The sequence below is a fragment of the Cladophialophora yegresii genome, assembly GCF_000585515.1.
Source record: "Cladophialophora yegresii CBS 114405 chromosome Unknown aczIN-supercont1.7, whole genome shotgun sequence".
Lineage (NCBI taxonomy): Eukaryota > Fungi > Ascomycota > Eurotiomycetes > Chaetothyriales > Herpotrichiellaceae > Cladophialophora > Cladophialophora yegresii.
In genome coordinates, this window is record NW_006913051.1 from 1,149,579 (window position 1) to 1,173,512 (window position 23,934).

Below are 23,934 nucleotides of genomic sequence, written 5' to 3' on the forward strand. Positions count from 1 at the left end.
ACCTGCCCACTGGGCACGCACGGCACAGTTGCGTCCTGTACTATACTATCTCGATCGGGACGCCAAAAAAATGTTTCTCAATACTAGCTATGAAAGCTAGCAACTGACCGTCTCAGGTCTACGAGTGCTCGTAGGCAACGCTGCCTGCGTCTTGTACATGCAATTTCCTCCTAATATGTTCTGTTCAGCCAAGCACTGTGGCCCCAGTCACACCGTCGGCTAGTCATTCGCCCTTCAACTTATCCTGCGTCACCTTGAACGCTTCCTCAAGTAATGCTTGCTCCTCCTTGACGTGGTTGGCCTTTGTGCCCGTGGCCACCGACGCACTAGGATCTCTGCCAGCATACATGACGTGCCGTCTGTTGTGGTGCTCCGTCTGATTCAACAAAGTCTCGATACGCGGCTGGACGAAACTCCATGCGCCGGCGTTGAGAGGTTCCTCCTGACACCACACGATCGTCTTGGCGTTCTTGTACGTGTCGAGGTTTTCCTTGAGCTGGGCCCATGGGAAGGGGTTGAGCTGCTCGATACGCGTGATGGCAGTGTTCTTGAACCCCTTGTCGCCACGGTGCTTGTGCAGAGCCGCGTAAACTTGACCCGTGCAGATGACGACCCGGTCAATCTCATCGGGCTCAGCTATTGCCTTGCCGTGTTCTGGGTCTGGGATGATCCATTGGAAGTGAGAGTCGCCCTCGAAGTCCTCAAGGTTGGAGCGTGCAAGAGGATGTCGGAGAAGGGACTTTGAGAAGAACACAATCAATGCTAGATTAGGGTCAGAAGAGTTGCATCTATCCTTGGGGGCATGAAACTTACGTTTTCTGAATTGTCGGTTCATCTGTCGCCGGAGAATATGGAAATAGTTGGAAGGCGTTGTCATATACGCGACTTGCATGTTGCAGTCCTGATGCTGTCGGTCGAGCTTGTCTTGCGACGGGAACACACGTGGCTCCTCGTTGCAAAGTTGCAAATATCGTTCCATGCGGCCACTGCTATGCTGAGGGTAACAGTTAGTCTCGGTGTCTTTATGCGGCCTTCTGCCAAAAGCTTACCTCGGGTCCCTGTCCATCGTAACCATGAGGCAAAGAGCAAACCAAGCCGGATCTCTGCAACCACTTGACCTCTCCTGAAGCGATAAACTGATCGATGATACATTGGGCGTTGTTGGCAAAATCTCCAAATTGAGCCTCCCACATGACGAGCGCATTGGGCGACGAGAGTGAGTAACCGTATTCAAAGCCGAGAACACCGAACTCACTCAAGGACGAATTGGAGATGGTGAAGGCTCCTTGCTCCTGGGACAAATTGCTGAGTGGCGTCCACGTGCCTTCGGTCTCCTGGTCATGCAGGACGGCATGTCGCTGCGAAAATGTGCCACGTTCGACATCTTGACCGGAAACACGTACATGGTGGCCCTCGAGGCAAAGGGTACCGAAAGCAAGAGCCTCGGCCGTCGCCCAGTCAATGCCTTTACCATCGGAAACCGCCTTCTGGCGGCCAGCAAGAATACGCTTGAGGTTGCGATGCACAGTGAAACCTTCTGGGGCCTCGCCGATCTTCTTGCCGATCTCCTTCAGCATATCTGAAGGGACGCCGGTTGGCGGATGAGGAAGAACCTCGGTGGCGAGCTCTTTGGGTGATTTGAAGCCGTTCCAGGCCGAAGTGAGCCACTCCTTGCCTGTGGGTTGATACTCTTTGCTCCGGTCGAAACTGTCGTTGAGCATGCCCCATACCCATTTCTTGTGTTCGTCGATGTCGTCTTTGGTGAAGGTGTTTTCTTCCAGCAGCTTGTCGACGTACTTGTCGAGTTGCGGTTTGATCGACTCGATTCGTTTGTACATGAGTGGCTGCGTGAAAGAGGGCTGATCGGTTTCATTGTGACCCTGTTTGCGGTAGCACACGATATCGATGACACAGTCCTTCTTGAAATCGGCTCTCCAATCGGCAGCCATCTGGCACACGAAGTTGACGGCTTCGACGTCATCACCGTTGACGTGGAACACCGGAGCGTCAATTGCCTTGGCAATGTCCGAGCAGTAAGGTGTCGATCGAGCAAATCTAGGATCCGTAGTGAACCCGATCTGGTTGTTTACAATGATGTGGATAGTACCGCCAGTCGAGTAAGCGGGGAGAGCGTGGAAGCCGAGAGTTTCGTAGACGACGCCCTGTGCCGCAAAAGCAGCATCGCCGTGAAGCAGTACACCCATGGCAGTCAGGTGTTGCTTCTCGTCGTTGTTGTAGTGTTGTATGGCGCGAGTCTTTCCGAGCACAACAGGGTCCTCAGCTTCCAAGTGGGACGGATTGGCGACAAGGGAGAGCTGGACACGCTTTCCCGATGGCGTTGGTCGTTCAAAGTTCATGCCCAGGTGGTATTTCACGTCGCCCGAGCCTTCATCGCTGGCCTCGGTTGTCCCGGAGAACTCGCTGAAGATGGATTCGTTCGGCTTTCGAACAACATTGCTCAGGACGTTCAGTCTTCCTCTGTGTGGCATGCCAATGACGATATCTTTGATGCCATAGTCGACGCTCCTGTCGATCATGGCTTTCATGCCTGGCACGAGAGTTTCGCATCCTTCCAGACCGAAACGCTTGTCATTGGGATACTTGGTGGCCAAGAAGGACTCGAAGCTGGAACTCCAGATCAGTCTGTCGAGAATGCGGCGTTTTTCATCGACAGAGTACTTGTATGGCGTGGGGACCTCGATTCTGTTCCTGATCCAGTCGCATTGCTCTCGGTCGGGGATGTGGATGTACTCAACGCCGTACGAGCCGCAGTAGATTTTCTCACATGCGGCGATAATATCGCGCAGTTTCATCTTCTTGCGTGACTCGGTGGCGAATCTAGGCAAGATACCCGGCCCAAGGGTGAATTCTTGATCAAGGTCCGTCTCGGTAAAGCCATAGTGATCCAACTCCAACTCTTTTGGTCTGCGGTAGCCAAATGCTTCTGCCTCGCCACGAATACCAAGAGGGTCCGTCTTAGCTTTGTGATGACCGGTTGACTGGTATGCTCGCACGAGCAATTGGACCTTCAAGTGATTTGTGACATCCCCACTGGCTTCGCTCGTTACTGCGCTCGGAGCCAGGCTGGCCGCACCCTCAGCCTGCGATATAAGGCCGGGAGGAGGTTGGAACGCGCGAGAGACCGGCATGGTGCCTTCCTCCATATTGTGGAAGTAGGCCTGCCACGAGATGTGGACGGAGGACGGGTCTCGTTTCCAAGCCATGTACATCTCGTCGATGTAGTTGGCTGTGTTCCCTTGCAGGAACGAGTCGTTGGGGTCCTGTTTGAAAGTCAGCGCTGCGGCCCTTGGACCAATTGAGGCCTGTGAGCAGTGCATACTACTCCCTTGTTCGACTCTTCTGCTGCCATGGCATAGCTTCGGCGCAGCATCGAGCTGCGGGCCATGACAGCCAGTGGTTTCCTCCCAGCAATGAGGGCATTCTGACGAGCTCCAGAGAGCGCATGTGAAGCGGGAGTAGTGTGAAAAGATCTTGAAGCTTGCGCAGCCCTCGACGGGAGCTTGCCCGCAGCGTAACGATACATAGTGTTGGAAATAGGTGGGCTAATGGTACAGAAAAGGGTCCATGGGAGAGGAGATTGTGCTCCGGACGAACAAATCGCACCACCGACCAGGAGGCGGGAGGTGGACAGGCAAACGACGGGAGACACCGAGGCGTCGAGGGTGAAGTGAGTGAAGTCTGAGGTCAACGTCAAGCTTAAGCGGGTGCTCAAGCTGCGCAGTCTCAGGTTTCAAAAGTCGCCAAGGGCAAGACAAACTGAGGCATTTTGCGGAGATGCTCCCTGCCACTCACCATTGACCACTCACTCGTCACGCCTCGTCGCCCAGGCTCGACATGTGTCAAGCCGACAAGTCATCTGGCATACATCATCCGGCACCCCATTGGCTCTTACGTACGCCAAACTGGCTGGTGCTGGCACATGGTAGCCGCCGCGTGCGCCTGTGGTAGAGGCTTCACCAACACCAGAACCGGCTCCTCGGAAACGGATTTTGCAGCTCAACTGCGTATTGCCGGTGCAGCGTTCGCTCTGCAGCGTCCGTACCAGGTAGGTACCTAGGTAGCTATATGTTCAAATTCTATCGGGGTATCATAACGTCGTCTCCAAGTCCTTTTCCAAATGACAATGTCCAAGCTGTCGCCGTCTTCACCATATTCTATACATACACGAATCCCTCTCAAATCCGAGCTCCGGCTAGATACTCGCGGTCAATAACTTCAGTCCCGCTGCCTTCATCGGTCCGCCTCCGTTCCAAGACCCAACCGCCCTCACCATCACGGGCATAGCTCACACTCTCAGCACCACTTGATGTGCGACTATGGTGGCCTTTTCGTCGTTCACCGCCAGCAGATCCTATCGGCGAAGGCATCTCCTCCTGAGACGTTACGACGACCGGTTCAATCATCTTCTTGCGCGGCGTGTTCTGTGTCAGGGTAGGCCGCTCCGATTCGTCCTCCTCTTCCTCCGACTCTGGGATTCCAGCCGGCGAGGATCGACCGTGCATCGAGGAGGACATGCGGCTCCCGCTATGGTCCGAGTACGAAAAGGGGTTGTTCGCCACGATCGCAAGAGGAGAACTAGCCGTGAATCCAGCGGCGGAGCTGCTGATGCTGGAAGAGCTGCCTCCGAAAGTCCTGCCACGCAGCTTCATCAACGCGCTAAAGCTCATATCTTCGTCGTATGCGGGCGAGTCAAGTTCCCGGAGTTGAGCAATTCCTGGGCTGGGCATCGAGTGTGCTGGACCTGGCATCCCACCTCCCGGTACTGGTAGCGAAACAAACGAGTTTCGGGTGCTGAACTCGCTCCGCTCTGTGATAGGCGTTAGGCTAGGCTCTTGAAAGTTGGCTTTTCCACTGTGGCTTCGCTTCACTCCGTTCGACCCTCGCTCCGCAAAGTAGCCGCCATTGACCAGCTCGGTGTTGCCTTTGCCACGGGAGCGAGCATAAAATCCAAACTCCTGGCCGTAGAAGCCCTCATCATCGTTCTCCAACGCCTCAGCATTCGCCTCCGCAATCATGAGATCATCGTCCATGTCATCATCAAAGGGAAACCCATCATCTTCTGCGATGGCAGAGCTGTAGTTGAGGCTGAAACGACTCCCATCCGATATAACTCCACGCTGGCTGCTCTCGACTGGAGACTGGGAAGTGTCATCGGAGTTTTGGCTGAAGCTCACTTTGCGGTCGAATCGCCCATTCGCAGCGGCCTGATTGGCCGCAAGCGCCAAAGCATCGTGATAAGCGGCAAGGTTGGTCTCGGTGAGACCGGCAATGGAGCCTCCTTGCATGAAGCTACCTTGGTTCTTTTGATGGCCGTTTGCCATTGCAGCGACTGTTTGGTTATTCGGCGCGGTGCTTTGGAGGGACCGCCTACCCAATTGACCTTCCTCTTGGTTCGGAACCTTGACTTCTGTATCTTCGACCGCTGGTTGTCTGGACGCTTCAAGCTTCCGGACATTGTCAGCTGGAATGTCGCGAATCTGGCCTGTCTCGTCGTCAAATAGTCGTTCGTCAAAGGTGGGACCAGAAGGATCAAGCTCGAGATGTCCAAATTCTCCGTCATCAAAGTACAGATCATCATCGTCAAAAACTCCTCCCTGAGGACGCGAAGTCAGCTTGCTTCGCCTGCCATGTATTTCTGCGGTCGAAATGCCAAGCCCTCCAAGCATGGAAACCTCTTCAACATCAATGACGCCGTTCTTGGGCGGAAAGTCCAAGCTCTCGTTCTGTGAAGGCACTCTAGAGTCGGCGATGCCAATTGCGAACCCTTCGTGATCTCTTGGAGTAGGCTGGGATGCATTGTTTGTGCTGGTGGGGCTGAATGTCATGGATTGAGGAGTAAAATGGAAGCCCTGCAGTGACTGGCCCTGCACGGTCGTACCCCTGACATCCGAGGCCGGGATTACATGCGTCTCATGGGGCGCGTATCTGGGCACCAGAGCATTACCGAGCGGGATATCATCGTTGCCAAAACCGTCATCATCCGAGGCCGGGAATTCATGCGTGTCGGAGGGGCCGTAACGGGCCACGAGGGCGTTACCGAGCGGGATATCATCATTGCCAAAACCGTCATCATCCTCAAAATCTGCGTTGACGCCGGGAATCCGCTCTTCGAAGTCATCGTCTGCATCCAGGTCATAGTCGAAGGCGTCCTCTTCTTCGTCCCCATCCGGCTGGCCAGTCTTCCTGGTCGCTTCGTGCTGCTTGTGTTTCTCTTCCAGTAGCTTCTCTTGAGCCGAAGAGCCTCCCCCGATCTGGAAGCTGAATCGCGAGGAGGTGCTCGTCATGTGCTTGGGTAGAGCGGCTGGTGGCGGAATGTCGAATTTAGGCGAAGGCGTGCTTTTCGGTGGGGGTGACGGCGGAGGGGGTGAGGGATTTCCTATGGGCGCTGTGGATATGTCTCCCTTCTCAGGCGGTAGCGGCTTGTTCTCTTTTCGAGACAGCTCCGGATCCGTCCCTATGCCCGGCTGCGGCACTGCCGATGGTAATCGCCTGGCGAAAGCAGGGACGTCAACAGCATCTTGCTTGTCGTGGGCAACATTAAAAGCGTGGATATTGTGCAGGTAACCCGTCCGTTCTGGTTGTAACGACGGCCTGTCATCCGAGAAATGCTCCTTGAACATCGGGCTATGCGAGGTATTCGGTGTAGCGCTTAGTGGCAATCTCGACGAAGTCGGCGAGTCGTTGGTCCCACGGGGTTCTGGCCCAAAGCCAGATCGCAGGGGCGAGTCAACGTTGCCAACGTCATTGTGAGAATAAAGCCTTCGATTCCGTGGCATCGAGAAGTCATGTACGACCTTGCCCCGAATGCTTGGGTCAAAGTTGTCTGGCAGTGCAAGAACAGACATAGCCTTGACACTGAGATTGATATCTTCGAGCTTCTGATTCTGTGATGATTTCCGACGGGCCAGAAGATTCATTGGGTTCAACAGATTCATCCTGCTCTTCTTCCCAGTCTGCGCTTTTCCGGGAATTGGGTCCTCACGTCCGGATTTATCCCATACCTGACTAGAAAAGCTGTAATTGCGCAGATTCGGGGAATAGGCATTGTCGCCGATCTTGATCGGGGGTTCAAGCACTTTCTTCTCTCGCGGCTGGGACTGGCTGGCACTAGACGTCCAAGGCGGGGGACTCAACGCATACTCCGCACCGGGTAAGGGTGACCACGCCGTTGAGCTAGCAAGGGCATTGTTTTGATCCGTCGGCCTGCTCGTCGTATGTCTAGCAGCCTCGTCTGATGATCGATATTTCGGCCGGCTGTCTTCTTCTGAAGACCTTTGGTGGTACTTTGATTCGACGGCCTGAGGCTTAGGTAAGGGAGGAACGAGGGGCACCGGGGAGAGGTGATCGGAGACTGGAGAGGTCCATGTCAGGTTGAGGTTGAGAGTAGGACTCTCTGCTTCATCGGTGGCAGGTGTGCTGACGACCGGGCTGAAGGCGTCGCTCTGCCTGTTGGGGCGGTCAAGCAGCCGCCGCGGGTAGGAGGGGGATGATGGAGAGATCTGATCAGATCTCCGTCTGCGACGTTGAAGAGGTGGATATGCACCGTTGTTGGTGGTGTTCATCGTGAGATTGAGTATCGTAGGTGGGAGCAACCACAAGCTGGTCAGGGACAAGCATTCTCCAGCGTCGCCTCCAATAAGAACCCGCTTATCTGCGCTGCATTGCTTCTGTCGAACAAAAGAAGGACTATTAGTGAAATAGCGACAGACCGGTGTGTGCAAGTGGTTTAGTTGCCTCTGGACAGCAGTTGTGCCGTTGCTCGTCGGGTTCCCCTCGCAATGTACGGCGCGATTGGCTATGTTGGATGGACGCCAAGCAGAAGACGGGCACGGAATACCCTTGTGAGCGAGTGTCAACGCGAGGACTTGTCGGCGTTCTCGAGGACGATTGAGACGGTGAAAGTGTCAACATGGCAGTCCTCGAATTTGTGTAGAGACTCGATGTCGCAGGTTGGGGAGCGAGTGTCAGCCAATCGAACTAGCCGGTTGGCACTCGTCAGCGGCTCCACCAGCGAAACTTGGAGAAGACTGCAAGGACTGGGTGCAGCTCGTGCTAGCGGAACCAACCTCCCGAAGGAGAGTGCCTAGGCAGGGCCCCTACCCAGATCCAGGCAAGCCCAGGTCCGAGCATGCCCAGACGCAGCCACTGTCCCTGTCTTCCGGGTAAAGCCAGCGCCTATCGCTTGGGCCCAGCTGCAGCTCCCAAATCATCCACGTTTCTATCTCGGGACAGCGGATTTCATGTCTGCCACCACCAGAGGAGCAGTCTCTCAGACCTCATTTGGACGGCTCTCGTGTCGTCGATGACACAGAGTTGCTCTTTCCCTTTCCATTCGAGTACTGTATGAAGGCAAAAAGCCAGGTCGGACGGTTCTTGTTCTCATCACGAGTCCGCCGTCTGTGCTCCGGATCGATTCATCCGCGTCTGCTCTTTTGTGCCTGGTACCTGATTTGAAAACCTCAACATCCTATTTGCCATTCTGAGTGCCTTCTCTTCCTTCTCGTTTACTCTCGTCAGCCTCAAAAGCGACTCCTGTGGCCAAGCTCTTCTAAGAAAAGCAGCTGACGGCTGAGCCACTTTGTGATTCCGGTCCGTCGCCGGTGTTGCGACATTCCATCATAGATCTGCTCACCCCCTCACCACACCAGACGCTGCGTCGGAAGAAACCGTTTGGACAAGCATCCGTGACCACATCCTCCGTAGCTGGTTTAATGATATACAGCTCTGGCATCTATTTTGCTCCACTGTCTTCATTCACCTTTCCCTTTAGCAAGTATCCGTCCTTTAGAGCCTCACCATCATGAATTGTCCCTCACGCACAGACGACACCGAGGCCCACCCGGACTGGAATCAGAATCCACATGGACTCAGTTCCGACTTGACCACTCGGGCGGACCTCAATGGCATCGTGAACCTCCGAGAGCAAAGAGCGACTGAGTCGAGTCTCGATAACAATGAGCAAGAAGACATACGTGTGATGCCGGTCGACAATCCAGAGCCACCTGCCACCGCCGTGAAGTCACCCAACGCTGTCAAGGTTGATCCGCTAGAGCGAGCGGCCGTTCAACAAACCCACCCACCGCGATTTCAGAGTTTCCATTCACCACGGGCCTTTGCAAGCAAGGTCGTGGTCACTCTTCAGAAGTATGCAAAATTCGTGGGTCCAGGGTTCCTCATTGCCGTCGCCTACATCGACCCAGGCAACTATGCCACCGACGTCGAGGCAGGCGCGGCCACCAAGTATGGTCACTTATTCATCATCCTGATGTCCAATATATTTGCTATCTTCCTGCAATCCCTCTGTATCAAACTGGGAAGCGTCACTGGGCTGAACTTGGCTGAAAACTGCCGCAAGCATCTACCCAAGTGGCTGAATTTCGTCTTGTACCTATTTGCTGAGTCTGCCATCATTGCTACAGATATCGCAGAGGTGAGCCAGAACCGAAAAATCCTCCCTACATTGCACATTCTAATCAGACTTAGGTCATTGGCTCGGCCATAGCTCTGAATCTACTCCTGCACATCCCCCTACTAGCGGGATGTGCGATTTCCGTGGTCGATGTACTCATCCTTCTTGTCTTCTATCGTCCCAATGGCTCCATGATGCACCTCAGGCTCTTCGAGTACTTTGTCATGTGTCTTGTTCTGGGCGTCATGGTCTGCTTCTGCATCCAACTCTCCTACATCAAGGACACCTCAGTCGGAGAGGTCTTCAAGGGTTATCTTCCTTCATCAGCGATTGTCAAGGGCAACGGCATCTACCTTTCTTGCGGTATTATCGGAGCAACCGTCATGCCGCATTCCATCTTTCTTGGCTCGGGTGTCGTTCAGCCACGCCTGAAACAGTTTGACCAGCGGAACGGGCACATTATCAGGGGCGAAGAGTCCGACGACGAAGAGGAGAAATACACTCCATCTATCTATGCGATCCGGGCCTGCCTCAAATACTCGGTGGTTGAGCTTGCCACCTGTCTTTTCACCTTCGCCCTGTTTGTCAACTCGGCTATCCTGATTGTGTCCGGCTCGTCCCTCTACCCCAAGACCGAGGCTACAGAAGCGGATCTATTTGGCATCCACCGTCTGCTAAGTGAGAACCTCTCCAAGGCAGCTGGTACCCTGTTCGCCCTCGCCCTCCTCCTGTCTGGCACCTCAGCCGGCATAGTCTGCACCATGGCCGGTCAGATGGTGTCGGAAGGAATGCTACATTGGACGCTGAAACCATGGCTACGCAGGCTAATTACTAGGTCCATCAGCATCATCCCGAGCATTATCATCGCGGGAGCCATTGGCAAGGAAGGCCTGAACGCAGCATTAACTGCAAGCCAGGTCTGCCTGAGCGTCATGCTGCCGTTTGTGACTGCTCCGCTGCTCTGGTTCACCTGTCGAAGCCACATCATGACCGTGCAAACCAACGACGCCGGGGGAGCGGTGAACATGCGGAACGGCTGGCTTGTAACTGCGCTTGCCACTACAATCTGGATTGTCCTGGTAGTCATGAACGTTGCGCTCCTCGTCTTGGTCGGCCTCGGAAAGGCGTGAAATGGGCGGCTGGCAGCAGAGAGGACTGAACAACTGGGAAAAGCTGTAGAAGCATTGAAGAGTTAAGGATGAAGAAAATATACAGCGGACGCCTAGTCTGCTTGTAAATATTCGTGTCGGAGCTTGAGACGCACGAAATGCCGGTCTGTAAATATGGGCGATCAGTAGTGGACAGCCGGTATACATAGCTGGACAACTTGACACGCCCCAAGATATACATCATGAGCCAGCAACCGGCGAATTCGTCGCTTGGGGCGCTGAGTTCGCCTGTCTCCTCATCTTCTGCCTCGCCTCATCACTCAACTTCTCCGCCTCCTCCCTCGTCGATTCTGGCAACTGACCCAATCTGCCCAACTTGTCGAAGAACCACACGCGGAACTAAAAGCGGGCGTCAAGTCAGCAATTGACGAACTCATGGCCTCAAAAACAAGGAATGGGAGGGAGAGTAATCTCGGACCAAAAAAACCAGACGGCCAAAGGACCAAGAAAAGGCAAGGCAAGGCAAAGCAGCAAAACGTGTATAACTCACCCCATCAAACGGCGTGCCCATCCCATGCCCCGGCTCGCAAATGAACACAAAATATATGATCGTGAACGTGATCAACGTCTGCTGCACGAGCTTGACGCCCTTGTTCCACCTGGGCCGCGCCCACTTGAGCGCCGCCCGCCGGCGGTACGTCTTTTCATAATGGAACTGCTGCTTCGGGTCGAGGGTGCGGAAATCCGGCGGCCACCGCTTGCGCGCGCGGTACGGGTTGTTGGTCACCCGGAAGGGCGCGGGCGTGTACGTCGCGGATGGTTTGGGGGCGATGCCGACGAGCGAGAGCGCCCACGACGTGAAGGTGAGGCGGGTGCCGGGGATCTCTGAGGGAGGGGGTGGGCGCGAGATGGGGTGTGCGTAGGGGGGTCTGGTTGTCGAGGCGGCAGAAGCCGAGAGACTGGACGAGTCGTCGACGGGGTCGAATGCGGACGAGGGTGCTGCTGGTGTTGTTTGGCGGGTGAAGTTTGAGGGTGCGTACGGCGACGGGGAGGGTGTTGCTTCGGTTGAGGCATACCGTTGAGTTCGAGAGCGGCAGTCGCGCATGAAGGTCAGGGCGCGGGATGCTCTGGTCGGGACTGCCATTGTCGAAAGTATTGGTTGATCAGTGACAGTGCCAGTGCCAGTGGAATGAGCGGTACTGTGTATACAGTAGCTGGTGGGAGAGGTGGTTGAGCTTCGATGTTGAAAATCAATGCACGCACATAGTCCGTACCTCATACGGAGTGCAGGAACAGTCGCCTACGCACGGCAATGGAAGAATGGTTTTCTCCGTCAGATTGCCAGTCACGTGAGAACCACCCAATGGTGCCAGTCTCGAGTAGCAGTTGAGCCGCAAACAGTGAGTGTTACTTAGGGTAGGTAGTGTCATCTGAGGTTACCAAGGCATTTAGGTTAGGTCGTGGATTTGATCTAGCTCGAGCTGCGTTAGCACGTTGAACACTAGAAGCAGTACGAGGACTGTAGCGAGCGTATTCACTTCTTTTCCACTTCGACTTCCATCTTCACATGTGGTCCATCTACGAGTACTCCGTATCTCCGCTTATTGAACATCTCACCTCACGCCAAACCCCTGCCTGCACGGAGTAAAACGAGGCTGATACCACGTACGGTGACCGAGTTTACCCACAATACAATGACTTCATTCGCCTGTTGCGCTGCAACATTGCACATGCCTCGGCATCACGTCGCAGCGCGCATGTCATGCATCCATGGATTATGCACATGAGAAACATGGCTGCCATAACATACTTAGTAACCACTTGACTTTCAACCCAGGTGACCGGTGATCACAAACCACAATCAATTCAATTCCTTTCTCTCCCTCTGCTTCCGCTGCTACCGTCCTCCTAGATCCCTTCCTTCTCTGTCTACCCTCCACCTTCTGTGACGCACTACCACAGCTTCTCCGTTCATAATGTCTTCAGGTAAGCACACCTACCCTTCCTTGACTGACATGTGAAAATCACTCATTTGCCCGCCTCGCAGCACAAGCCCGCCTCTCCCAAGTATCCAGCCAGGTCAATGGCTCGAGTCAACAAAGCAAATCCAAGTCCATCCTCTCCAAGTCGCCCGACGATGTCGTCGTCACCTGCGCCCTGCGCACGCCCTTTACCAAAGGCGGCCGCGGCCCGCTCAAGGACACCGCCGCCGCAGACCTCCTCGCACACACATTCAAGGCCCTGATTTCCCGCTCCGGGATCGACCCGGCCCTCGTCGAAGATATTGCTACAGGCTGCGTACTCGCCCCGGGCGGCGGAGCAACAGAATACCGCGCCGCGGCACTGGTCGCGGGGTTCCCTACATCCACGGCGGTGCGGTCGCTGAACAGACAATGCTCCTCCGGGCTCCAGGCGTGCGTGGACATCGCCAACGCGATCCGCACGGGCATGATCGAGATCGGCATCGGCAGCGGCGTCGAGAGCATGTCGACCCAGTACGGGCCAGGGGCGGTGACCGAGTTCTCGGACCTGCTGGAGAACCACATGCAGGCCGCGAACTGCAAGGTGCCCATGGGCGTGCTCTCGGAGCAGATGGCCAAGGACCGCAGCGTATCTCGGAAAGAGCAGGACGCCTTTGCGGCCAGTTCGTTCCAAAAGGCCGAACGGGCACAAAAGGCCGGGCTGTTCGAGCACGAGATCGTGCCCATCACGGTCAAGTACACGGACCCCAAGACCGAGGAGGAAAAGACGGTCACGGTCAGCGCGGACGACGGCGTCAGGCCAGGCATGACGGCCGAGTCGCTGGGCAAGATCCGCCCCGCGTTCGCAAAGGACGGGTCCATCCACGCCGGCAACGCCAGCCAGGTGTCCGACGGCGCGGCGGCGGTGCTGTTGATGAAGCGCAGCACCGCCGAGCGGCTGGGCCAGCCGATCCTGGGGAAGTATGTGGTCGCGTCCGTCGTGGGCGTGGACCCGCTCCTTATGGGCATCGGGCCCTGGAAGGCCATCCCCGTTGCGCTGGAAAAGGCCGGCATCTCCAAGGACGATGTCGACATCTTTGAAATCAACGAGGCGTTCGCAAGCCAGTGCGTGTGGTGTGTCAAGGAGCTGGGCATCCCGTTCGAAAAGGTCAATCCCAAGGGCGGTGCTATCGCTTTTGGACATCCTCTTGGCTGCACTGGCGCTAGGCAGGTGAGTACCTTGTTCACCGAGTTGAGGAGGACAGGTAAAAAGATTGGAGTCACGAGTATGTGCGTTGGAACTGGCATGTAAGTGGACTTTTCATTCTCTCTATTGTGTCCCTTGGAAGAGGACCTACGCTAATACTGTCGTCGAACAGGGGTATGGCTGCAGTCTGGGTAGCTGAGTAGCTGAGTAGACTAGCAAACATGCGACTGAGACTCGGCATCAAAGCGTCGAGCGCTGTGTAGAGTCCGGCTGCAACCCTTCTGCAGGTGGAAATCGCGCCGCGATGCAGGTCCAAGACCAAAGAGTCTGTTGTCGAAAGCTTCTGCATTTCAGGTCAGCTGCTAATGAGCCTCTTGTTCTTGGTCGCGTATTAGGCACATCCCAGCACTATCTCGCTCAACAGCCCTTTGCACACACTCATGGCGTCCTGGATCTCCAGTTCATGTGTTCTCATGTCATGTCCAATCGCCACGTGTCCCGGCTCAACTTCACCTCAACTTGTTGCTCGTGCCTACCTCAGCTCACATTCACCTCACACTTCTTGCTCGCGGCTATTTCATCGCCACACAATTGCCTTGTCCACTCGATCACCATGCGTGCAGCCCTGCACCATCCATAGTAATGTTGAAACTTCCCTCGCCTTGCAATCCAGCAATCAATGCACCGAAGTCATTGGAGATGCGTGCAAGATTTCCAGCGTCGAGATCTTCTCCAAGGCGGCAAAGGGAGCGAAACACAGCCGCGACACCGGCCTCGTTGGGATCGTGGTAGACATTGTTACCCACACCGTCGTCAGACTCTTGGTCAGACGCGCCATCGGACTGGAAGCTGTCGGAGGAAGAAGAGGTATCCGAGGGAGAGCCTGACGATTCGTCGCTGGAAGTCTTCGTCTTCCCTTTCTTCTCCTTCTTCATGCTCGCGGTATCTTTCTCGCCAAGGTCGTTGTCGCTCTCACCCTCATCGCCGCGGTCATGACGCTCCGGTTCGCCCTTACCCACATGCATGTCTCTGGCTTCCTGTTCCACCGCCGCAACAATGTCCTTGACAGTCAGTGTCTGTGGTTTCGGCACCTCATACACTTCGGTGATTTCGATCCATGTCTTCACGGTGCGCTTCTCGCCGTGATCGCCGACTTCGCGCTTGACAGAAGACTGGTGGCGGACAGTACCGTAGGTCGTGATCTTGGAGACGTTGTCAGCGACATTGAGGCGAGACAATGCCTTCTTGATTTCTTTGATGGTTTCTTTAGGCTTTGAGTCGCTCTTGCTGGTAGACGGCTTGCCGTCTTCAGTGCTGAGCTTGTCTTTAGACGGTTCGTGCTCCAGGATTGGAGGCGGGAGTTCCAATGTCGGACCTGCCATGTCGTGTTCTGTTTCTGGCAAAGTTGAAGCTGGAGAAGGGTGTGGCGCAGGACAGACGACGAACCGCCAATCGCGATTTTCCTTCTTCACAGCGCTGGGGTTGGGTGCAGTGCCTTCAACATCGCCGACACGCGCCTTCAAGCTGCCAGAACTGGGCTGGCTCTTGAGACTGTTGCCACGACTGCGCAGACTAGGATGCTCCCAGCTCTTGGCCTGGCCTTTCGCCCATTTCTCAGCAATCTCTGCACCTTCGCGGCTTGCCAACTCGACCGTGTACTCTTCTCTCAGCAAGATGGGAATTCCGCCTCGATTGACTTTCGCATCAATGAGCCCTTGTCTGATTGCCGAAGTTTCTTCCTCAAAAGCCTCCGGGTTCTTGGCGTGCTGCAGGCGAAAGTGTTCAACCAACTTGGTATCTGCAATATGGTGCATCATGGGGAGAGTCGGCATGGATAAGGCAGCTTCAGTAGATGGAGATCCGAGAACAACATGTTCTCCAGGGGTTACTGGAGGGGCTCGGAATCCACAACGAGTAGGAACAGCCATGCTGTTGTTGGTAACGTCAGTGTCGGCAATGGACGCAGTCTCAGGCGTGACACCATGCTCTGTGATTTCACCTTCACCAGTAGGCTTGTCGTCATGCTTGACCTCAATCGTCGACTCGTTCTTCTTAGGCAACTTGGTAGGTTTGCTTGTCGCTTCTCCGTCAGACTCACTCCCATTGTCCTTGTTGTCTTCAGCTTTGGCCTTGTCTTTCTCCGCAGCCTTGACAGCCTTGCGCAATTCTTTGACCAGGTCTTTTGCATGGCCACTAGCTTCGACGCGGGAGATTGGGCCCCAGGTGATCTTTTCAACCGGATCAGTCTGCACCGTGACCGAAGTGCCGCCAGGCATGGGACATTGAACTTGCATGACAGGCACATCCTCAGTACGTAGGTTGGAAGTGATGGATCCATAGCCAGGGTGTCCTTTCTTGGTTTGCTGCTTGCGCATATGAATTGGAACACGCATGTGCGGGAACACCGCTGCGTGAATTTTGTTCGAAGTGACTGACTTCAACGGCTTGGTCTTTCCCGGCCACATTCGACCGCCGCGTGCAGCGCCTTTGGCAGTCTTGCGATTGTGGAGCTTGACAGAGTCGCGCATCTTGAGATACGTGTTGAGACCCTGGCGGATACGTGTTAGACTGCGTGCGTACCACTGTTACGTTACCAAGTGGTTTGTGGAATTCAAAACTTACACCTGACGCAGCCGCGACTCTCTTGCGTTCATCTAAGCGGTCTCGAGCCTGAACGGCAAGCCAGTCGCTCATCATGGACTCACTGTCGAAGAAGTCGCCATCGTCGCTGGAATGGGAGTTAGGATAAGTGATGTTAGACATGGTCGATATGCTGTAGCTCCGACTGCGTTGTCTTTGCGGTAGTGAGACTATGGCTAAGTGGAAGGTGCGAGGTGAGGTCGATCTGAGTCTTGTCAGTCACCGATCCCGACGGAAATCATAAGATCATGCTTACAAGAATCAACACGGTCTGTTACCCCCACTGCTATTCGCTGTGAGGTGGAAGCCACCAGCGGAGATGGTTCTTGAACTGGTCAGGCAAGGAACAAGATCCACGCGGGAACGTGATCTTACTGATGTGAACACGACTGTATGCGGCAGTCGCGCCCCTTTTGTGATGGGAACCAGTGGTAGAGAAGGAATTGTAACGACGATACGAGGAGTTTGAAACGTCGAAAGGTTGAAAGGGAAGAGGTTGAAGGGACAGTGTATAGGCAATGACAAGGCGCGGCGTGGTTTGCTTTTGTGCGCAGAAATCGCCACCACGCCGCGGTGAAGCAACAAGAACTGAAGGTGAAGTGAGAGTGAGGTTGGTGTCATCTGGTCGTTGTGAAGTCACTTCGATCCCCAGATTGCCACATTCACTTGGAGTACGGAATGAAATCCACATAGCTCTCAGACTGTCCAGGTCAAGGTCATCATCCCAAAGGCCCTTTGTGTGATGATGGCTGGAGGCAATCTCTCTACAATACCACGGCTGAGGGTAGGAATCTGTCTCCTGTTTGGTGATCAGTAGCCCTGCCTTTTCTTTGGGAGATATGGCTCTTCTAGAAATTTGATATCCTTCTCGCTCAGCTTCATCTTGCTGGCCTCAAGAGCCTCGTCCATGCGTTCCATCTTGTTCATACCCACGATAGGATTGACACCCTTGCTGAGACTCCAAGCGATGGCGACTTGAGCCATGCTTTTCTTCAGCTTCTTGGCTACTTCCTCGACCCGTCCCACAACTTCCCGGTCGGCCTTGTCGTCTGCCGAACGCACCATGTGCTTGAGTCCACCATCGGTCTGCTCCCGGCTGCTTGATCGGTCATCCCAAGGCCGTGTTAGAGCACCTCTCGCAACTGAAGACCAGGGGATGACACCAACACCGGTATGGTTGCAATAGGGGATCATTTCGTTCTCTTCTTCACGGTACAGCAGATTGTGATAGTTCTGCATGGAGATGAATTTGTGCCATCCGTGCTTTTCTGCGACGTTCTGCAGCCCCTGGAACTCCCATGCAGCCATGCTAGAAGCGCCGATGTACCGCACCTTTCCCGATTCAACGACATCGTTCAAAGCTCTCATGATCTCCTCGCGAGGCACCGTCTGATCGAGTCGGTGGATCTGGAGAACATCGATATAGGTTCCCAATCGAGCAACACTTTTGTCGACGGCGTCAATGATGTGCTTACGACTGAGTCCGACTTGGTTCAATTCCTCGCCGTCATTGTTGTAAACCCAAGTGTTTGCCATTTTGTGTGGGGTTACACCAAAGAAGCATTTAGTGAGGATGACTAGTCGTTCCCGTGGGATCTGGTATTTCTTGATTGCCTTGCCTATGATCTCCTCTGAGCGGCCATGGCTCTGCAGGCTCTTTGTTAGCTTGGACAGATATGGTTGTATGACGACAAACTGCACAACGGGGATGGTTTGTCGGAGAAAAATGGGAACTTGCGTATGCATCTGCTGTGTCCCATGTCCGTATGCCGCTCTTGTAGGCATACTCCAGAAGTGGTAGAGAGGCCTCTTCATCAAGCACCCAGCCTTCCCATTCTGGAGTACCATAGCCCATACAGCCACTGTTTTGAGATGCATCAGCGTCTCACAATCCAGCCACGAGAAGTGTCACATACAGGATGACCTTGGATATCTTCAAGCCGCTGTTACCAAGGCTCTTGTACTCCATCTCCGTAACTCGAGTCGAGTCAACTGAGATGGTCGGGTCTCGTTGGACTGATGCTGCGTCGGCAAAGAATGTGGTAAACTACCGTGCCGGTGGCTCTGATTGATGGTACGAGGTGCGGCCATCTTTTTATACTTCGCCCTCAGGATCCCTGCTGCAGGACGAGCCCCGCTCAGAGGCCCTGGACCTAGGAGGCAGCCTGTAGCACGGAACCTGGTGGACAATCTATCTGCGATAGTCATCGAATACGCCGTACTTCTGCAGCAAAAGGGTGCATCCAGTAATTAGGCTTTCCGTTTTCTGGTCCTGATGCCAGGTACCAACTCACAGGACGGAGCTAACAACAACGACGAAGGCTTAGCATTATCGCCGACGAGTCGTCCGTTTCAGGTGGCTGTAACTCCGATGCCCATCTCTAATCTGCAAGGAGTCGGCGTGACCTAGATGCCGACTACACGTGTCCTCCGTCAACCAGATCACGTGCAGGTGCGGTCGGCCGAAAGCACATTTTCGGCCGTCTTACTAAAATGGTAACTTCAGGTTCCCTTCCATCTCTGCGCAGACACATAAGTACATGACACCGAGATACATTGAACAGTGGGTTTCACTCTTTATCAACCAAGTCTGTCACCTGTTTGCGGACAGAGGGAGATGTCATGTCCGGCGTGCTCTTTGTTCAGCTTTGTTGAAACTTGTCATCATGGCATCTACGAATGTCTCAAATAGAAAGAACAATAGCGTGAGGATTACCCTTCATGCGCATCATTCTAGCTATCGAGCCCAGTGAGCAGGCCATTGTTGCACGTCTCCCACACCAAGAGCAACCATTCAGCTAACCGCCTGCGATATGGACATTGGACGCTTTTTCCCTTTTTGATGCTTTTTATGTTTAATGAATGCCAAGCCTGCACTGAAAGAGGGAGGACGTGGTGACGAGGGCAGTATTGCCATCTAATATTGCTGCAGCCGGTCCAGTCGCGTTGATGGCACCTTCCTTCCTCTTCGGCCAGTGCGAGCAGCACAAGCAGGTCCAAGCCGTTCAATATGTGGAAACATCGAACGGACGCAGAATCTGGCTGCTCTTACGTCGACTTCAAGCTTTTGTCACTTGGCGACAGAGATAGTCGAGAACGATCGCCGCGCACTTGACGGGCAATGTGCCTCGCATCTACATATATGTCCTTGGGAGCATCGGATCCATGCAAACGCACGGCTGACCATCAAGCCCACCCCGTCTTGTGGCAGAAGCAACAAAATCCATGTTTATGCGGGCAGCTTTTCGTTGTCGTACAAGGAGCTCCTACTGGTGCCTATTCAAGCCTCAATCAGCGTGTTCATATACACGACGTCTATTCACAATACTGGTGCACTACCTGCGAGTGACGACACCCCCTCTTTGTCACGTGCGGCGTCACCCCGTGAAGCAGTGCGCGAAGGGACTGGAAAGTATTAATTCTTCGTTTTATTTTGTACTGCGTGCTCTCCCATGCATCCACTCGGCCCACAGCAGATCCGATCCGCAATGCAGACCAAACATCGACAACGCGTCCAAGAGAGCTACCTATCGAAAACGTCCTCATTCATCGAAATAATGCCTCCGGGGTATCAGTGGCAAGACGAAGTTGATCGTCAAGGGGAAAGCACCTCTGAGCGATCTATGGCATCAGAGTCGGGTGACAATACGCCACGGGTGGAAATTGGCAAGACTTTGGTGTTTAGGATGGCAAAGCCCTCTGGTTGGGATACCTGCGATGAACGAAGCAAGTGGCAGAGAAAACGAGGTATTTCTGCAGAAGCTGACCTTACGCAAGTTTGTAACTAATGCTTGCACCAGATCATCTCTGTCAGTGCTATGGAGACCTCTGTTTCACCTTTCTCGAGGACCCTGAATCTCTGAGGAACCAGCTCGGCAGGGTCACCGTGTCACCAAACGATTACTACGCTCTATTCGAAGTTTGGTCCTCTCCAGGTGCGGAGAAGCAATACCATGCCACTATGGTGTTGCTAGAGGAAGGCTTGGGAATGGACCTTGGCCACTTCTTGACTTTGAAAAGCATCCTCGGGATGTGTTGGCAACAACCGACAAAGTCTGCTAATAAGCGTCCTCTTGATGAGGATAGCTCGCAGTCCCCATCGCGAATTGATGATGCTATTGCAACAAATCCGGCCAAACGAATGAGGTTCCAAGGACCAGCACCGAAGCTACAGCAAGCCCCAAGACCAAAGTCCATACTACCACAATCGTGGCCATCATCAAAATCAGCTTCCTACCCATCCGTACTTTCAGACCTGGCAGCAGCAACATCGAAATCGGCACCAGCGGCTCCAAAGCTGCAAGCAACGGCATCGAACATGACCCCAGGAGTTTCTCAGGTCAGACCGGCGGTGTTGGCAGTTGCTCCGGCAAGTTCGAAACCCCCTCCCTCGCTCGCGATAGGAGCTCCAGCCATTCCGAAACCCACGGCGGAGGTACTAACACAACCACAAAGTTTCGACCTCCCGGCATTTGAAATACGGGTCATTATGAAAGCACTATTCCCTGCAGCGACATGGGTGCCGGCGCCGGCGGCAGCAAAGACCCCAGACAAGAATGCAACGTACTGCACTTGCCCTCGAACAGGACCCCACAGCTGTGGAAGGTTCACCACCATATCAGGGATGCCCTATGCAGAGAGACTGCAAGCTCTAGAGACGACGCAACAAGTGCAATACGACCCGCATCCTCGCCTTTGTTCCCATACTGGAAGGGGAAAGAAAGACGCAGATGGGGCAGAGAGCAAGCACAGGGCGGAGATCTTCAGTGACTTCTGTCATACCATTCAGTCCTGCACCAACGTCGCCACTGCCAGCAAATATGACATCGATGAGGTTATTCGACAACTCGCTGTCAGCCTGGGTGTTGCGAATGATCCGCTGCTGGCGTCTGCCGAGTTCGATAGGGCTGGTAATACATTGAAATGGGCCATTGTGTTTTGGGTGTTCGTCAAGACTTCCATGGCTCGTTACATTGGCGAGCTTGGTGAGTCTAAGTGGGCAAGTCACGATCTGTCTGCCAGAACTGAAATGCATCAAGCCCTTCAGGAGCGAGCGTGGCAGCGCTTTCGTGTTTTGCTAGTGAGGTTGAGGCGGGGGCTTCTGGAAGGGGCGGCGGTATGAGTTTCGAGACCGCAGGTTAACTGGGTAACCATTATGGCGAGTGTCCGGTGTGATATCTGGTATACGTCTTGGAAGCACATGAGAGGCACGTCTCATGCGTCGGGATCTGCAATTCTACGAGAATACACTTTCCTGATTCAATACCCTCGGCGGATTCATTAAATCGCGCGGTCTTCAGTCGCATCTTACCATCAGTATCGGAGGTGATCAATATAAACTAACTTTCGATTGTGACTGCCTATTGCGCGGCTCTTCGTGCCTCGTGGCCTTATTTACAGATGCTCTATGCTTCTACCCTTGTGGACAGTCTCGGCGAAGGAGTAACAAGACGAGCGGCTTTGGTTGGCTGTTGGTTTACTCTACCGGCGCGCTAGCCTGCACGATTCGCGATTTAGTGGATTTCTTTGGGATCTTTGATTGGTGAAACGGCTGCTCAGTCGTTGTCTTTGTGCAATGCTCGTTATTGCTTTACTTCAAGCTCACTTCAATTGTGCTGGTCGTTTAATGTACGGCTTCGCTTGCGCACGACTTAGTCATCATGTGAACTGGCTGAATCGAAGCTATGTTCCAGATTCACCTCGTTCTTCGGCGGTGTTGTAATCCCGTTCCTTTTTCGTTCAGACCCAACCTGCTGTGAATGCAGGTTCGGTCACGGCGAACTCGGCTGTTGCATGACGTCCCCAAAAAGTCCTCTCGTGGGGACGCGCAGAACGAGGACTTCTTCCGTTACTCTGGTGGACGCTGCATCTGAGACGAAGAAAAGCAGCTACGAGACCGGTACAAACGCTTCAACATACCGGAGCTCAAAAACATCGCCGCCAAAACGGTTGGATCCCGTGCTCGCGTGTCTATGATCAAGCTTGCTGAAGGCGGTTTCAACAAAGTCTTCCGCCTCGTGACGGATGATGGTCAAGTGATCATTGCACGAATACCGCATTCCAACGCTGGACGCCATTCACGACCACCGCTTCCGAAGTTGCAACCATGGACTTCGTAAGGACAACCCGCCGCCTTCGAAAGCTATTCGCGGATGCTAACCACTACTCTTCGGCAGGTCCACAACACCCTGAACGTCCCGGTCTCCAAGGTACTGGCTTGGAGCGGCAATGCTAATAATCCTTTTAGAGTCGGAATACATCTTGATGGAGGAAGCCGACGGGACCCCACTCCACGAGGTTCGGGATGGCCAGATGATCCATGATAAGCTCAAGATAGTGGACGATGTTGTGGCTTTTGAGAAGAAGCTACTGTCGATCTCGTTCACACGGTCAGTACCTCCATGACTAATGGCCGATTCTCCCCACGTCAGCTGACGCACATAGTTATGGCAACCTGTACTATGCGACGGACGCCTTTCCAGGCTGCGAAAAGGCCGAGCTTGCCGGCGATGCTTTGCAGTCACAGAAAGACGAGATAGAAAGGAGATTTGTCATCGGTCCAGTCATCGACGCACCATTTTGGAACTATGGCAGAGGAGGAATGGAGATTGATCGTGGTCCTTGTGAGGATACCTCTTCTGAAAATTAGTGTGTTGTATGTATGCCAACGCCAAGCAGGGAGACGCCCCGAAGATGATCTGGAAGCAATTCCTGTCGCTCTTGGCATGCGGGGAGTGCGAGACTGTTCTCCAAACCCCTGAACGCTCGAGCCTCGTGGATGCGTCGCGTAAGGCTGTGGTGAAGGGCGGGCAGGAATCGCGGGCGGAACCAACCTTGCATTGCATGCTGGTGATCGCATTCAAAACCCTTTCGCACCCTGTACCGCTCCTTTGTCATGCAGCACAGTCAACTTGCATATTGCTTTAGCTGAATGCCCGAGTATTCGCTCCCCAAGCTGGATACTCGGATCAAGGGCCGCATCACGAAGGAGTTTGTCCATTGACCTCTGTCTTCACCGGTACGCTCGTGCCCAGACGATAGACGTACGTAGTGCCTCTATCGGTGCCGTTTCGCCATCTCACAAGCATTGTTCCCACTGAGCGTGATAGGGATGGCAGACACAGCGTTGTGTTAATCGTACCAGCATGCAAAACAAATGGACTGGTAGGCTACCAGGCTGAATCAGGTCTCATGAGTAGGCTCGCCCAGCAAGTGGTACCTGTGGTATCACTACGCTCAGCAATCGAAAGGTAAGTACCGACACGACAAGGGATTACGACTCTCGGTGCCATGTGACGTCTAAATGCTAAATATCTCCCCTACAAGCCGAAGTTTGTTGGTCGCGGAAATGTGAAATCGGAGAGTGAACGGAAGTGCCCACGAGGTGGACCATAACAACGACACGCGCTACTTAGTATAGACCACTGTACCGATCAACGCTCAACATTCAGCTGCTCGGATGCATCCATCTCACATCCAAAAACTAGAGATGAAAAACCTCGAGGCTCGAGTATCCTGCCTTCACCCCCAGCTACCCAACATTAGTGGTAGATGAAACAGTGATATCTATTTAGTAAACAGGGAAAA

The 23,934-nt window shown here is 54.1% G+C and overlaps 9 protein-coding genes across 9 annotated transcripts; 4 read left to right on the forward strand and 5 right to left on the reverse strand.

The window, feature by feature from the left end:
• Nucleotides 1-223: 223 nt before the first annotated feature.
• On the reverse strand, nt 224-3,406 carry A1O7_09547 (2-oxoglutarate dehydrogenase, mitochondrial; the record flags this gene model as incomplete). Its single annotated transcript, XM_007763535.1, has 4 exons — nt 224-762; nt 814-994; nt 1,050-3,281; nt 3,341-3,406. 4 exons carry the CDS (start codon nt 3,404-3,406, stop codon nt 224-226), a joined length of 3,018 nt encoding a protein of 1,005 aa, XP_007761725.1.
• A 790-nt stretch (nt 3,407-4,196) lies between these two features.
• Nucleotides 4,197-7,583, reverse strand: A1O7_09548 (uncharacterized protein; the record flags this gene model as incomplete). The annotated part of the gene is made up of 1 exon (XM_007763536.1): nt 4,197-7,583. The coding sequence occupies one exon, from the start codon at nt 7,581-7,583 to the stop codon at nt 4,197-4,199; it is 3,387 nt and encodes a 1,128-aa protein (XP_007761726.1).
• Nucleotides 7,584-8,821: 1,238 nt separating this feature from the next.
• A1O7_09549 (manganese transporter) lies at nt 8,822-10,560 on the forward strand (the record flags this gene model as incomplete). Its single annotated transcript, XM_007763537.1, has 2 exons — nt 8,822-9,451; nt 9,505-10,560. The coding sequence occupies 2 exons, from the start codon at nt 8,822-8,824 to the stop codon at nt 10,558-10,560; spliced, it is 1,686 nt and encodes a 561-aa protein (XP_007761727.1).
• Nucleotides 10,561-10,779: 219 nt separating this feature from the next.
• A1O7_09550 (uncharacterized protein) lies at nt 10,780-11,683 on the reverse strand (the record flags this gene model as incomplete). Its single annotated transcript, XM_007763538.1, has 2 exons — nt 10,780-10,938; nt 11,090-11,683. The coding sequence occupies 2 exons, from the start codon at nt 11,681-11,683 to the stop codon at nt 10,780-10,782; spliced, it is 753 nt and encodes a 250-aa protein (XP_007761728.1).
• Nucleotides 11,684-12,515: 832 nt separating this feature from the next.
• On the forward strand, nt 12,516-13,812 carry A1O7_09551 (acetyl-CoA acyltransferase; the record flags this gene model as incomplete). Its single annotated transcript, XM_007763539.1, has 2 exons — nt 12,516-12,525; nt 12,587-13,812. The coding sequence occupies 2 exons, from the start codon at nt 12,516-12,518 to the stop codon at nt 13,810-13,812; spliced, it is 1,236 nt and encodes a 411-aa protein (XP_007761729.1).
• Nucleotides 13,813-14,315: 503 nt separating this feature from the next.
• Nucleotides 14,316-16,235, reverse strand: A1O7_09552 (uncharacterized protein; the record flags this gene model as incomplete). The annotated part of the gene is made up of 1 exon (XM_007763540.1): nt 14,316-16,235. One exon carries the CDS (start codon nt 16,233-16,235, stop codon nt 14,316-14,318), a length of 1,920 nt encoding a protein of 639 aa, XP_007761730.1.
• Nucleotides 16,236-17,157: 922 nt separating this feature from the next.
• Nucleotides 17,158-18,316, reverse strand: A1O7_09553 (alcohol dehydrogenase; the record flags this gene model as incomplete). Its single annotated transcript, XM_007763541.1, has 3 exons — nt 17,158-17,994; nt 18,044-18,209; nt 18,264-18,316. The coding sequence occupies 3 exons, from the start codon at nt 18,314-18,316 to the stop codon at nt 17,158-17,160; spliced, it is 1,056 nt and encodes a 351-aa protein (XP_007761731.1).
• A 2,349-nt stretch (nt 18,317-20,665) lies between these two features.
• On the forward strand, nt 20,666-21,428 carry A1O7_09554 (uncharacterized protein; the record flags this gene model as incomplete). Its single annotated transcript, XM_007763542.1, has 2 exons — nt 20,666-21,332; nt 21,370-21,428. 2 exons carry the CDS (start codon nt 20,666-20,668, stop codon nt 21,426-21,428), a joined length of 726 nt encoding a protein of 241 aa, XP_007761732.1.
• Nucleotides 21,429-22,453: 1,025 nt separating this feature from the next.
• On the forward strand, nt 22,454-22,996 carry A1O7_09555 (uncharacterized protein; the record flags this gene model as incomplete). Its single annotated transcript, XM_007763543.1, has 3 exons — nt 22,454-22,556; nt 22,595-22,736; nt 22,792-22,996. The coding sequence occupies 3 exons, from the start codon at nt 22,454-22,456 to the stop codon at nt 22,994-22,996; spliced, it is 450 nt and encodes a 149-aa protein (XP_007761733.1).
• Between the last annotated feature and the right edge of the window lie 938 nt (nt 22,997-23,934).